Source organism: Larus michahellis, chromosome 6 (genome assembly GCF_964199755.1).
Source record: "Larus michahellis chromosome 6, bLarMic1.1, whole genome shotgun sequence".
Lineage (NCBI taxonomy): Eukaryota > Metazoa > Chordata > Aves > Charadriiformes > Laridae > Larus > Larus michahellis.
The window spans coordinates 73774766-73789809 of record NC_133901.1 but is presented as its reverse complement, the minus strand read 5'-3'; the positions used below and the strand labels follow the sequence as shown (position 1 = coordinate 73789809).

The following is a 15044-nucleotide window of genomic DNA, read 5'->3' as shown; positions in this document are numbered from 1 at the left end:
TTAGGTGGCTGGTTAAATGACTGCAATGTATGAAGGATTCCGAGAAGGAAGTTATTAGCTACATACGCAGTGCTGTAATGTCAAACTCCTGTTTTTCCCCAGGTGAAGGACTGATGATCAGGTAAGGAAGAACTGCACCGCACCGAATGAGGGGCAGCCAGCCTTGGGCACACAGGCCACTCGCTTCCCGCTGCTTGATTTACAAAATAAAAGCTTTTGGTTTAGAAGATCCATGCCTATCCTCAAGGACACCAAAAAGACACTACAGCATCTCTGAGAATTAAAGTGTGAAAACCATGAGATTAAACTGGATTTCAACCTGGATGTTATTTCTGACCCCGTGTTACCTGGAGCTGAGCTTTAGCAGTAAAGCCAAGGTAACCTCAACTCATGATGAAAAGGGTTTACTGCGTTCTTTTTGGGTTTATACAAATCTTCCAGTCACCCTTCCACGCTGAGATGCTACTGCCACAAAGGCTTGCACAACCATCTGCTTGTACTTTTAAAGTGTGGAGTTCTATTACAGACATTTAGGAAATGTCTCTCCTTTTTTCCCCACAGTGTAGAAATATGAACCAGCACTTACTCCGCTTGCAGTAAACAATTGTGAGATTCACTGTGAGCTACAAACGTATGGCAAAGTCACAAATGTACAACAGAAATGTGGGATCCCGTGCTGAAGCCTGAAGAGATTTCAAAGAAGAAATCTGCCTGCCAAAGGAAGAGACTCCTGCGCGCAGTGGGAAGGCTCCAGGGCTCGGCTGGGTGCCCACGTTTCCTCCCTTCCACAGCCGGGACCGTGCGCAGGTGGCGTGGTCTCTGCAGCCGATACTCACTTTACACACTGCTACTGAGAAGCGCAGCGGGTCAGCTGCGTTTTTCTTCATTGCTTCCGCAGATTCACAACAGTGATTTTTAGTTACCTGTCAGATGTTCCTGTTGGAAGTATTCCTGGGCAAGTCTGATGTCGATATTAAGATTAGTTCGTTAGGTCGCTTTTAGCTTTTGCACAGGAAAAAACATTTGAGCAATAAAACCTGGTAGGGTCTACAACAGAAGAAAAAGAAAAGTCCTACCTCTACTACTGCTTTGGCATCCAGTCTAAAGTTGAAATCTCCAAAGACAAAATACGAAACTTTCTCAAACCGCTGATCTATAATTCTGGAAAAAAAAACAAAACAAAGCAAACCTGTCATTCAGCTTTCTGCATATGCGAGGATGCACAAATACACGTAGCTTATCTTCCAAGCACAATCTCAGAAATAATTACTGGAACGATCAAAACTACCAGTTTATACTGGAACAATATATTAACCATGTTTTTGGGCTAATTTTCTTTGCTTAGGCAATTCTAACTCCAGCCCCAGTAGAATAATGCATTTGATTTCCCCTGCCTGGCTGGAGGAGCGCTGTGGAGGAAAGCAAGTTTGCAGCAGTTGGTGCAAGTAACGCAGAACCGGCACTTGGGCACCACAGAAATCCTGGGGGCGTCACAGAGGTGCCCCGCGCCTTTGGAACTTGGAGTGTAAGGCTTTAGGCTGGGCAGCTAAGGATTAGGAGCCCCAAATTAGTGGTGAGTTCAGAATATGTCTACCTTCCAGTTCACTTATCTGTAAGATTGCGATCGTAACATTTTCCAGTGTTTGTTGTACTCCAAGAACCACATGAGAAGTGACGCGTTAGCGCTAAACATTCATCATCACAGCGGGTAGAGACTGACGCGCGAGGTGTGTCCTGGCTCAGTTACAGTCCTCTGAAAGACGGCTCTCTTTTTCGGTCTAAGCAGATGTTCACTGGGGTTGCCGCTAACACCTAAAAGGTGATCTTTCCAGATGGGGAGTAAAGACTGACTTTTTTCTCAAGCCTTTGCTCAGTACTAAACAGGGAGATAAGGCATTACTGTTCAACTTTCAAATCTTGTATTATTAAAGATTGTTATTACATTATTAGCTTACCTATTATTAACAATTTTCTGGTACTCCTAACAATGTGCAATTTTACATGCTTCCAGAGATCCTGGCATTTGGAAATCCACTGATTCACGCTTAATTTCAAAACAGGAATCAATACAATTAATTTCCTATCAGTTGCTGAGGAAGGTGTGAAATACCTGAAATATGACTGCTACAGCTACAGAGAGCGTACACAGACACAATGCACAAACACTGCAACGGTATATTAGAGGTACAATGGATAAGAAATAAGGAACGAACGCAAGGCAATACACCCTGGACATTCTGGGCACATAGAAACACGCAAGCGTGACGGTGCCAGAAACCCCAGCCGAGCCGGAGGCAGGGACCCCCCCAGACAGGGAAGGGGTTGTAACGTAATGCACAGTACGTGGGCTTCTTCCTGAACAACACTGCCCGGCAAGGGGCCATCCATTTCACACGGCTTTAAAAGTTTTAATACTTTACATTCGTTTAGACTTTTCAAAGCTATAAAGAAAGATACGTTGGATTTACGGTGAGGTACTGCTTCTGCTCTTAAAAACATCTCACATTTTTAGTCAACAGTAATCTATTACGTAAGGAATATTATTCTATTGAAAAATTAATGTGCATTGGACCTAAGGTAGTGATCATTTGAAGCAAAATCTCTTGCAAAGGCTTATCCTTTTCTGCTACGAAAATCTGCAAATCCCCCATTCAGCTGACAAATTATTGCAGGTACTGTTAATAAATACTGTCTACTGTCAGCTCCCAGCAAGCACTGAGAAAAACCTGTCACTCTTGACCTGTACATAACATTAGTTTGATTAGTGCCCTCATGGCACACGAAAGGAAAATGAGAACTTAAAAGTTAAACCATTTACATTACCACAATTTGCTAACACTATCATTGCAAAATCTGATATGCAACTTATGTATAAGAAAAACTGATCTTGCTTTGCCAACTTTCCTGATTCATATCTTAGTCTTGGCTTTGCTCATTGCCATTTACTGCTGACAAAGAAATGACAGATATTGCAGGAATGACATCAAGGTCTAGAGAAGGCCTCTTAAAACAAATTGATATTATGAGAATGATGCCCGTGATTGTATTATGCAAAGACGGATTTTCCAAATAAACAGACTGTTCCAAAAATAGCCATTTAAAATGTCTCCTAACTGATGAGCAAAACAGCTGATTAGTCTGCTTCTGATCAATTAATTAGAATTCCGTCATTTCATAGTTTTGCACATTACCTGATTTAAACATGATTTGCATACAAATCAATGTCAGCTTTAAAACTGATCATTTTAACCAGTTGCTCCCTTGTACTTTGTCCCGTTGCACATTTTAGAAGGAGTGTCTCATGGCAGACTCAAGTAAAACAGTGCCCACGTTACCTCTCCGGACTGATGCTTTAGGTGGCTTCTGACATTTCTCCTTTCCACAGGTGGGGAAATTTAGGTGTACACTAAAAATCACCAGCAGTGGTACAGCAAGGGATATATGCATTTATGTACTTATTAAATGATATTTTATGCTTTATACGCTTTAAATGACTCAAGACATGTATGTAACCTACTGTCCTTGCCATTGGAACTTATTATTAGTTCAAGAGTTCCCAAATCCTGGAATTATTTCAGCAGTTTGGTACTCCGATAGCTCTATTCTGGTGCCTACGATTGCACTGAATCAATGCATCAACGGCACAAGAACTAACCTTCTTGACTGTGCTCTTCGAATCCAACTACGAGTTAGCAAAGGAGATGGCAATGAAGAAGAGCGCAGCAGTATTTCCTCTCCCAGGAACATGCAGGAAAAGCATCCCACACGGGGGGACGCCAGCGCTGGGAAACACAGGAGCCGCCAGCACCGAGGAGACACAGAGCGAAGGTGTTGGGACTGGAGCAAGAGCTAAACAAAAGTGTTCCAGTCCTCTCATTTCAGCACACCAAGCCACCAGTACATACAGTCCATCACATGTACAAGTAAATGAGAAGTCAGAAGACAATTTCTTTTTAAACAAGCGCTTGCAAATGAATTAGGAAGGCTTCAAAAATCTGCGTTCTTCTACTTTGCTATTTGTTTCTATTACAATGCCCTTCCTTTAACCATGAATAAAATAACCCTTTAAAAATGTTGCCATGAATCAGTCAATGGAATGATGAATCTGAATCATATAAAAAAGAAAGCAGCCAACCTATGTCGCCAGCATTAATCTTACGGTTTTAGTGGGAAGACCTAATGCCATTGCCTTTAACTTGTACTTGCTGACCACCACATTATCCCGAAGGGCTTCAACACACTTTAAGACTCCATTCTTTCCTGTACAACTTTTCTAAACGGCTTGTGACAAAATAGGTGACTCAGGTAAAAACTTCATGACTGTAAAGAAGCTACAAATATTTCACTTGACAAGTCTATGCAAGAGCAAACAAAAGACCATCAACGCCTCAACTGGCTGTGCTGCTGGCTGTCACCTACACAGGGCCATCAAGAGCTGATGGGCAACCAGGATGTACCCAACGCGTGAATGCAAATGAAAGAGAAAACTTCTAAAACAGATCATAGCCCTTCCTCTCCAGAAAGAGAAGTCTTCCCTTTGACAAGGTTGGAAGAACACGCTGACTCTTCTAATCCTTTGGTCTTGCTCCAGAAGGTATTGCTTATGAGAAAAGAGGTCACTTGCACTCAGAACGTACCAAGGAAACGTCTTTTACTTCCGTGCATTTTGGAAATAACAAATTTAATATGGCAAATAAGGATCACTGGAAAAAATGCACGCTTATGGGTTTATTGATGACATTGTTAAACTTTAAAGCACACAAATATAAATGCCATAGATGATTTCTCTTCCACTAGTTCCACAAACACAGATCTTCACAGTTGGAACACATTACTTTAATTATTTTGCCAGTGTCACACTAATTCTACATTTTTAACTGATGGCTCTACATGGAAAGTCCTCTGGACTGGTTGGGTTATTCTCTGTTTCTTTTCAAATTTTTTTGTATTTTCAGAAGAGGCAGGCCACAAACAGTTTTTGAAACAGAGCTGAACGGCTTCTTAGACATGACAGCACAGCAAACGAAGGAAACACTCACGCAACTCTAACTTTTAAGTAAAGTTTACAGTCAAAATTACTCACATGCTTAAATGTTTTGATGAGTCAGATCTATGGTTCACACTTTTTTTAAAGGAGTAAACTTCACTGGCAAGGGTGCAAGCTGCTGTTAAATTACTATAGCTATTTTTTTGCTGCAAAATAAATACGTGTAATTCTTATTTTGGTCTGACAACTGCAGGTTGCCTCACGCTGGGTATCAGCTACTGCTCTACAACCCCCGAAAGAAGCTACTGTGTCTGCGCTGGCAATGTTCTTGCTCTGCTGCGTCGCAGGGAAGTGACATCAACCCCTCAGTGCTTTTTAGCATGGCAGTGCCCCGACACAGTTTCTCAAAGACCTATGACAAAAACTGTCTGTTATTCTGGGTGCAGCAAGAGAATTACGGGAAACCTCCAAAACCCTCCAAGCGATGATGCTGAACAGCTTTCGCCTGACCCATCCCGGCGACGGGAGTGTTGCCCAGCCCCGAGCAGGGACCGGCTGGACCCGCGCGGCAGCCAAACCTAGGAGAGGTCAAACAGATGCCACAGGAGAAGCAAATGCTCAGGGTTTGGTCTTGGAGCCCGGGACACCTCAAATTACTTTGATGCAAAGACAGACCTCTGGGTCTGGATGGCAGCGTCAGCTGAGTGGATTGGGACGAGTCAGGCTTTTCAAAGCCATTTAGGAGATCTGGATGTCATACTCCTACCAAGCCGAGGTTCCTCTTCTCCTCGATACTACTGGAAATCTGTGTCTAATTATTAATTTTAGTGTCCACACAGAACACCAAAGGGAATCGCTTAGCGCAACCTTAAAATGAACAATTCCCTGTTACCAGAATCACTGAAATCCTTTGGTTATTTACTTAGAAGTACTCAGTAGTTACAATTAAAGTTACTTTACGAAATGCACCCTCTTTTATAAAAGCTATACGGTGTACTGTGCATATGTTTCAAAGCACTGAAATTCAGCCAGAAAACACCAGGGCAATCAGAAACATGACCGACTTTCTCTTGCTTTCATACTTGTCCCCCTCCCATACTGTCGCAAGAAAGGAGAAGGGAAGGAAGCGGCTAAATATCAGCAGCTTGGTCATGGAAGAGAGCAGCTGAACATGATTCAGTGTGACAAGAGGCACTGTGATTTGGCTAAACCATTTCTCAGGGCACTTTGTAAGGAGGATCAGCAGCATTATTCCTTTAATAGCCATGTCTAATGCAATAGCCAGCTGGGTTTTGTCCCGGACCAAGGTATCAGCATCAGGTCAGAAGGTAACATTCTGTTTACACGATTATTTCCTAAAGCACTTATCTTCTCCTCGGTGTGAAAGTTGACTTTTCTGTTTGTAAGGAGGCCTAAAGAATTGAGGGAATGGGAAAAATTAGCTACACTGAGCTGGAGCTGAATGGCATTAAGTGGGAGGTCTGAGAACGGCTGCCGCGGCGCTCAGCAGGACACCTTATTAGCCGCGTCATCGCAGTTCATTCAGGCAAGCCATACCAGTGTCACCAGCATTCCCACACAAAGACAAAGTTCTTCACACAGTCTATAAACATGCCTCCCCGGCCAATTCATCCTAACTTGACACGGCTGAAAAGAGGGGCTCGAGGGGTTTTTTTGTTGTGTTTTTTTTTTTTTTTAAACACAACAATAACATAACAAAACAAAACAAAAAACCTGCAGCTCTGCCAAGCAGGCTGAATGGAGGAGAAGGAGGGACTCTGTCACGTTTCTCGGGAAGAAACAATCCAGAGGTCAAGCCATATTTTATTCAGTAAGCAAATTTTTATAATAACTAAATGTGTTTAAGCTAAATATCAGCTAATATGAGCACTTCCATATTTCTTGTACAACTTCTGGGGTAAGAAATTATCTTTCCACAATCTCTTTATTTTTGCACATTATCCACGCAGAGGAAAAGCAGAAAAAGCTGCTTTTACAGAGAACATGCGATGCCTATATAAAATGTCCTTTCCTAAATAAAGAATAGGAAAATCACAACGAACTACGCGGAGAAGGGAGAACAGCTCGGGCTCGTTTCCCAGGTTAAGCTGCTGATCCTCCGCATTGCTGACCGAAGCAGGGCGCTGAACCACAGGTTCTGCTTTGATCTGAATCTGGTAAAAGTAACGCTGGCTGTGTCTCTGAACCTTGTCACATCCCCACCGATGGGCGAAGTGTTGGGGGAACACTGGGGAGACGGAGCCTGCAGGGCCATCGGGCGCCACGCGGGAGCTGGGACGGGCAGCCCCCACAACCCCATACGCACCCGCGTGCCGAGGGCGGCTGGGTTGTACTGGTGGCCACGGTTGCAAAGGGAAAGCTCAACCGACGCTTTCTTGAATGGGAGGATCTTACTCCAAAGAGGAATGTTTAGAAAGGGGCTAAAAAAAAAAGGCAGAAAGTGACTTGACCATCCCCTCGGTGGGAGCCAAGAGCTAGTCTGGAGGTAGCCAGAAGGTTATAGACACTCTCCTTGCCAGAGACCTATAATGGCAGAGGTGATAACAACTCCCGCAGTGAATTCTGGTGGAAAGCCAAGGAACAATGACAGTGAAAACTGTCTTCCACCACAGCCACGTTAAGGAACTGAAGATCAAGAGAATGGAAATGTTCGACTTTGGCTTACACAAAACTTGATACAGGATTGCTGCGTCGCCTTTCAGTTTTCTGCTGCTCCTATCTATCCTCATTACTTTTTCCTTTATAAGTTTTAGTCAAAGAGATCAGCCTGCACACCTGCACCTGGAGAACTGGTCTGTGGCAGATCCACCTCCAGCAGAGGTGTCAAAGCAAGCTCTGAATCACAGAATGGTTTGGGTGGGAAGGGACCTTAAAGATCATCCAGCTCCAGCCCCCTGCCCTGGGCAGGGACACCTCCCACCAGCTCAGGTTGCTCCAAGCCCCGTCCAACCTGGCCTTGAACCCCTCCAGGGATGGGGCATTGATAACTTCCCTGGAGCAGGACCCCGTGACCTCTTCTGCCCATTGCCTCCCTCCTGCAGCACAGCCAGCACTCAGCTCACACCATTTTGCCTTCTCAGATATATATTTAGAGACAAATTCAGAAAAATCCCCATCAATTCTGAATAAAGGTTACCCGGTGACTGTCTAAGTGTGCCTCAAAAGAAGAGATGTAAGTGCCTTCATTGGCATGCCTGAGGTGTTGTAGGACTGTCATTAAAAAGATAAAGTTTATCATATTTTTGTGCCTTGTTCTTTCTGATATAATAGCTAAAACCTATTAATAACACCAAAACATCTCAAAAGGTCAAGCAGCACAGAGCAAGATGAAGGGAATCGTCAAGAAGCTTAGGCAATCATCTTAGCACTCAAGACATTTGCCAGGGCTGTTTAACTAATATGTGGCGTTCACTTTTAATTTCAATATAGTGCCATTTGGGCAAAAATGTTGTATTTTTTAATTAATTACAATGTCAGCAGCTATTAAGATTAAAAGAAAGACCACATCAATAATAAATACTTAATCCAAAGAAAGGATTACAAGAAGAGCAATAAAAATCAATTTTTAGAGCTGGAAAATTGTGACTTTTTCCTCACTTGACTGGTATTTTCATTATATTGACAAAACCATGATCTTACCTGACACTGACATTCGCCTAATGAAATAGCAGCCATGTATAATGATGTAAGTACTTGTCAATTTTGCTACAGGAGAATACAATGCTATGGCACTGCTGTTATGTTACAAAGACATTTTCTTGCACTTCATCTGATGTAAGAGAAAAACAACAAGAAGAAACCAGAGAAATTGCACGTCTTTTTGAATCTTCCTTTACTTCATCATGGAAGATTAAAATTCTTCCACGTCACTTCTGGAACTGCTGAGCGTTGGGAACACTTGGCCATAGGCAGGCAGCAGAAAGCTGCCGTATGGATTCGCAGGGAGACGGAGGCGTTGCAGTCCCTGCCTACTGTCCTGCAGGGCTGGGGTGTGGGGGAGTAAAGCAAAAATCCTGTGTCTGCCCAGTGTTAAAAGTGCACATGACAAGCCAGAAAATAACCAGGATACACAGCAATGGCATACTGATGATCCATTAACTCTTTAAGCCTGGGAAAAGTGGGTTTTGTGACAAATCTAGAAAAATTCAGAAGAGAGACACTGTGTGCCCTAAAGAGTTCATCAGAGGGAACAGCAGCAGAATGGTTCAGAAATCTTGCCAGACTTGCAAGAAACACCTTTCCCAGTCCAACCCGACGGCTGGTGGCCTGGGCGAAGGGGGCAGCGGAGGGTGGCAGGACAGTGGCCAGGCCAGCCCCGGGGCGCTGCAGGCGACAGGAACCCGCATGCTCCCATCGGCTTCCCGGGGGACGCGCTCGGCTCACAGGGACACTGAACTGAAAACAAACCCAACAGCTTCTAGAAAAGGGTAACGCAAATAAATGACTAGAAACACAGAAAGACTTCACTCGCAAAGGATTAAAAAGTGCTTGGTGTTGAGAAAAGCTAATTAGCAACAAATTTTACATACCCAATTGTTAGCTTGGGCATCCACCCCTTTGAAGATCGCACTACAGTGGACTACGGAGCTACAAGCGGAAACAGGCGAGGGGTGACGTGACAGAAACATTTGAAGTGCTAAAGAGAAGGGAAAAAACCCTTTCTCTGAAAAGAGCACACCGATTAAAAAAATCAGAGCTGTCAACATTAGGTTTGAACAAAGAAGATTCTGGTGGGTATAGAGACAGCAGGACCATTTTCCTTGTTGGAGTGAGAACCGGAATCATCTCAGCTGCATGGTAACCCCTGCACCGACAGGAGACAGACAACGCTTTCGTGAAAGGGGAAGCAGTTCCACCATTTACCCATCAGCCCACGAAGAACGTCTGCCGAGCCCCTCTACAACCACTCCAGCGCTGGTACAGGCAGACAAGTGGCTCAAAACGCTGCACCCTGCACCTGGTTATTCACCTGTTCAGGAGAGTACGTGTCTTTCCAGCACACAGAACGCGAGACTCAAAGACAAGCACCTCCTCACACAGCGCCCCTGCCTTCCCCTGGCAGTGAAAATGCTGAAAGACGGTTACTCCCCCAGCGCCCACGGCCTCAAAGGGAAGCAGAATGGAGCTCTTTCAACTGTTTCTCCGTTTTATAACTCAGCTCATAGCATCATCTTACAGCGAGCACTGTAAATAAAATCACAATAGTAATTTATTTTCATTTCTCTGCAAATGAATAAAAATTGGATCAACAGCCCATACAGATTCTTCTTAATTGAATCACAGCTATCCTGGAAGATTATAGGCTATACGATAGAACATTTCCAAAGACACAAACCACAACAAATGCTGATGTGAGTGTCACCTTTAGCTGGACACTAATGACTGCTCTTTATCTAGCTCCAGACTCTCTAAGGAACAAATTACAGTAAAAAGAGAAATACAACTCAATGAGAAGGTGACGCACTCTGTACGTTCTCATATAGAGCCATTTTCGGAGCAAAATCAAGCAGGCAACAAGTTATTTGCAGCCATTTCTTTTTTAAGAGGCACTCTCTCTTTTCTTCAATTGTCCGTGTTTAATTACACACGTTCTCCCGGGAGCGGTATATTTTTACCACGCATCCACTCCCGCCTGTCGTTACACCAGTTCTGTTCTACGACAAAGGCACGGCAGCGACTGAGGCAGCTCCAGAGCACCCGCCACTGCAAAATGGGCAGAGAGGGGCAAAGCCCTGAGGAGGGATGAGGGGGTGTCAGCACGCGGTGACAGCAGCCCCGGCTCCGGGGCCGACATGGCAACCCCTTGCTGTGACCCACACCGGGGTCGCCTCGGGGGAACCCCCAGGAGACCTCAGCGCGTTTGCTGTCAGCATTTCTTCCGAGAGCGCCCCGATTCCACCCACATCAGGCAGCCAAAGTGAAGAGTGATTTAGTGTCTCCACGCTATTTTTTTTTAAGCGACACCTTTCTGTGTGACACCTGCAAGTTCTTAAAGTCCTGGATCTTGGATTGCTGATTCTGCAGTCAGATCTTTGCTTCCGCACCTGCTATCCTCTCTGCAGACTTCTTTTTATTGTGAGGGAAAAACCAGATCTTTAATTTACAATTTGAATAACAAATGCCACAAATTTATTAATAACCTGTTCAGTTATTAATGCCAAAAAGAAAAAAAATAAAAGAGCCCCAAGTACTGAAAATAACAAAATAAGGGCAAAATTATCATCATGTATATTTTCCAGTATAATGCATAAAAGCATGAAATTACTTTTCTTCTAAAAATATAACCTAAATAAAAATTCAAAATGTGTTTCTGTAATCAGGAAGGACATACAAGTTAAATTTTGCATCAAACATGCAAAAGCTGGAGCCAGCAGAAAACCAAGAAGCAAAGAAAAAGTGTCTTTGACCGTATCTGACAGGTTGAAAGTAACAAGACAATTTTGCTGGATTTACCCTTTAAAGAGCATATTATACAAACACGCTAATTTTGAGAGCACTTAACCTTAGTTTAAGGGGGGAATGACTGAATATTAATGAGATGAGCCTCTGGGTGTTTAATGAAAAGCTGTCTTTTTGAATGCGATCTGGGGTTTTAAACCTTTGTTAGAAGACATTTGGACGGGAGGTTTATTTGCCCTGGGAGCGCGTTCTATTTGAATACACTGAAATTTCACTAAATGTTTGAAGGCACATGATTACAGAGAATTTTCACGTGGTGTTAAAATCACTGCTACAAAAAAATAAGTAAAATAACAAAAAAAAAAAGATTCCCCCCCCCCCCCCCCCCCCAAAGCGAGCTACTCCTAGGATCTTCTCAAATGACCCAGATCTTTAGAGCGAAGTTTTCCTTTGCCTGGAAACTAAGTGGCTTTTCTTTTGCTCATTCAGCTGCTAGTTCTGGGAAAAGCCCAAAGAGAAACATTTAGATTGGAGGGGTCTTTGAGAAGATGTGACAGTTGACTGATGAGCATCCATAAAATGACAAAGAATAGTTGTGTGGAGCCGGTGCATCACATCGCCTCTCCCTGGGAAACTAATTGCTCTGAATTGTTAATAGTAACATTATTTTTCTGGCAATCATTTCTTTTGAATACCCAAAATGAGCATGAAACAGCTCCTTTGACCGGACATAAAAGTTAAATGTCCCAATGTTGATCAAATTAACTTCAGCTATGTGACAATGGACTATATTTGTGAGAAAATAATGAAGGGCACAAAGGGGAGCTTTATGCCAAGATTTCACAGTTGTAATGTAAAAATGTTTCTGTTGAACTAGGCCAGGGAACATTTCAATAGGAAAACAGAAGAGCACTGTCACTTTCTTTTAAAAAAACCACATTCATTTTATGGATCTGAATGCTCTAGATAATTTCAGGAAGTTTAAATGGCTGGCACACCGAGGCCCGCGGGATCAGGCTAACATCTCACGTCCTTCTCCTTCGCAAACTCTCCTCTCGGGCTCGTACAGACCCTGTCCTACAGCTCCGGCTTGCTCCAGCCAGGCTGCTACACCCAGCAGACCTGCTCCCCAGCAAGCCTCTAAAGGACATGACTAATATGCCACCCGGATTAATTAGTGAGACACATGCACAAGCACTAGTTACAGCAGATGTATGAGTGACTGAACTAACGCGTCAACTACACGTCCCTTCTTACTCTCATGTATAGTGCAAACCCTCCAACTTTAGAAAATACAAAAATGCAAGTATTATGCAAATACGGCTAACTGTACATGGGAATTATCCAAAACGGGCCTGGAAGAATTTTTTTGCCCCACAAAATATAAAGCAGTGTTCTTATTCTCATTTATAAAGCAAATTCAGTTTTGACTGTATTTGTGTCCATCTGGAACACGGAAATTCACTTCTGGGAATTTAGTTTGGGTTTACATTAACACTGACAAAGACTCATCACACACGCCAATTTTCTACATAGACACTGTATATGTATTTGTAAATATACAAGCAAATATTTGTTTAACACCAGTGTAATTCCACTCTCTTAAGCCTTTAAAGAGTCTAACACCACGTTCTCTTCACACTTGCAAAATGGCAAATGCTAACGACAATCTGGCAGCACGTACCAGCCAGCTGTCTTTAAAAGCATTCTTCTCGCTACGTAATTCATTTTTAACATCATTAAAGCTAAATCACTTCAGAACACCATTGTACGATTAAACCTTTCTACTCCCAAAACATTTTATTATGATTATTAATAGATTCCCTCAGAAGAAAACTTCTAGCGCAACTTTGAATCGCTCACTTGACACTTTTTCCTTTGTTTTTTCCCCTCAAACTCCTCCGCTTCTCAGCAATTAGAGACGTGGTGCAGCTTTGTGCCTACGTGTTAAAACCTTGTAGTCAAAATAATTTTGGGGAAACCGGCTTCCCCGATGATTTTAACAGTTAAACTAATTCATTTGAGCTTTATTTGCAAACTCTTTTCTTTTTGATATTTCAAACCCCCGTGACAGCTTTTACCTTACGTGAAAAGGCTGCACTTAATTCGTGTTTATGAAGATGCAGCAAGAACAGAACTGCGCTTTCACTTACTCCCACAGTGACCTAAATCAACTGTGAGAAGGTGTTTCTGTTTCATTCAGTCAAGGTTTAGCTCATTAAACTGTTTTCCTTCTCAGTATTGTTCACCGGGTTTGAACTGCATTGCTGTTAAATGCTCTTTAGCAGTTTAAAGGCTTTAAAGGAAAAGACTTATCAGTCTCTGTTTTTAACAGCACTAAATCTGCATTATTAGTTCATGCAGATAAGGGGATTTAAAAGCTCAGCTTGAAACCTCTCTCTTCTGTATTTATCAGACACTGCATAGTTCCAGTAGCTCAGCTGGAAATGTAGATCTATGAAGCTTTAAAGAGAGATTAAAGCCAAGAAAAGAAGTACTTTTCCCCTATAGACGCTCTCACTTTCCCTTTTCCTATGTCTGAAGGAGTGATGGCAGACAATGGTCAAAGATGGTTCCCAAAACCCTCTGAATGGGGACACTGTTGGTGGTAGCATTCATTCAAAGTGAGCTTCAGTGTATTGTCCTCCCCAATCAGCAGATCAGAATAGAGTTTGCTGGTGGCTGCCAAAAGGTTAGCCACGCCGTGAAAGGGGTTTCCCATTATTCACTGCTCCTACAGAGCCCCCGCTTTGTGCCAGCCAGCCCATCACTGCGCTCTGGAGGTCCGGATCTGCGGCTGGCTGCTCCCTCAAAATGAACAATTCATCTCGGTGCGAGCTCCCAGCGGCAGCGTGCAGCCCCGCACCCCGGGCCTTCTTGTCTGAGGACGGGGAGTCGGGGCAGTTCTTGGCAGTGTCACATTTTAAAGATATACCATCGTGACATCTCTGACCCACGGCTGACACCAACACTGCAGTCTTATTACCTTACCCCTGCCGGGGCACCGTGGGAGGTCCGAAGCCAAAATCAGCTAATGAAGCACACGGTATGCTGTAAACAAGCGTGCAATAAATAATGCAAAGGGTTTATACAGGTTTGCTAAAGTTCCCTCGTGCAAAGTACAAGAAAAGGAGAGGAGACCAGTGGAGCCAAGAAAAAATGAAATAAAACTAGGCCTTTGCCAACTGCTGTATGTCACCGAACTCAAAAACCCGTGCCTCAGACCGCACTGAGAGCGGATCCCGATCGTACTGCATCTCTGTCCTCTACAAGGGGATCTTTTATAAACCACGGCATGCTACCTATCTGCAAACCTCCCAAGTGCCTCCAGTATCTCCTGAGGATCTGAACAGGTTTTACAAGCGATACAAGAGAAGACATACTGGATTTTTCCTCTTCATCCTTGTATCACCCCCAAAAGTGAAAATAAATGCCTATTTTGGAGAAATTCCTACTTAGCCCTCTGCTGGGGTGCACAGGAAAAGCACTTCTCTATACATAGCGGAAAAAGCAGTCTCTTTTGCTAAAATATCTGCCTGCTTTTAAGTAAGATAAAACTTACAGAAAGAAATAAAACTTTGGATAGAATGTGATTGAAAAGGTATTTATACTCCCACATTTCAGAACCTTTTTCAGT

The 15044-nt window shown here is 43.3% G+C and overlaps 1 protein-coding gene across 3 annotated transcripts in view; it reads right to left on the bottom strand.

Moving 5' to 3' along the window:
- INPP5A (inositol polyphosphate-5-phosphatase A) overlaps positions 1–15044 on the bottom strand; it is a 236464-nt gene that overhangs the window by 72099 nt on the left and 149321 nt on the right. For all 3 annotated transcript variants that reach the window (XM_074591909.1, XM_074591908.1, XM_074591910.1), the window contains exon 9: positions 1077–1161. In XM_074591909.1, the coding sequence (XP_074448010.1) occupies positions 1077–1161 (85 nt within the window). The remainder of the gene's footprint in view (positions 1–1076; positions 1162–15044) is intronic.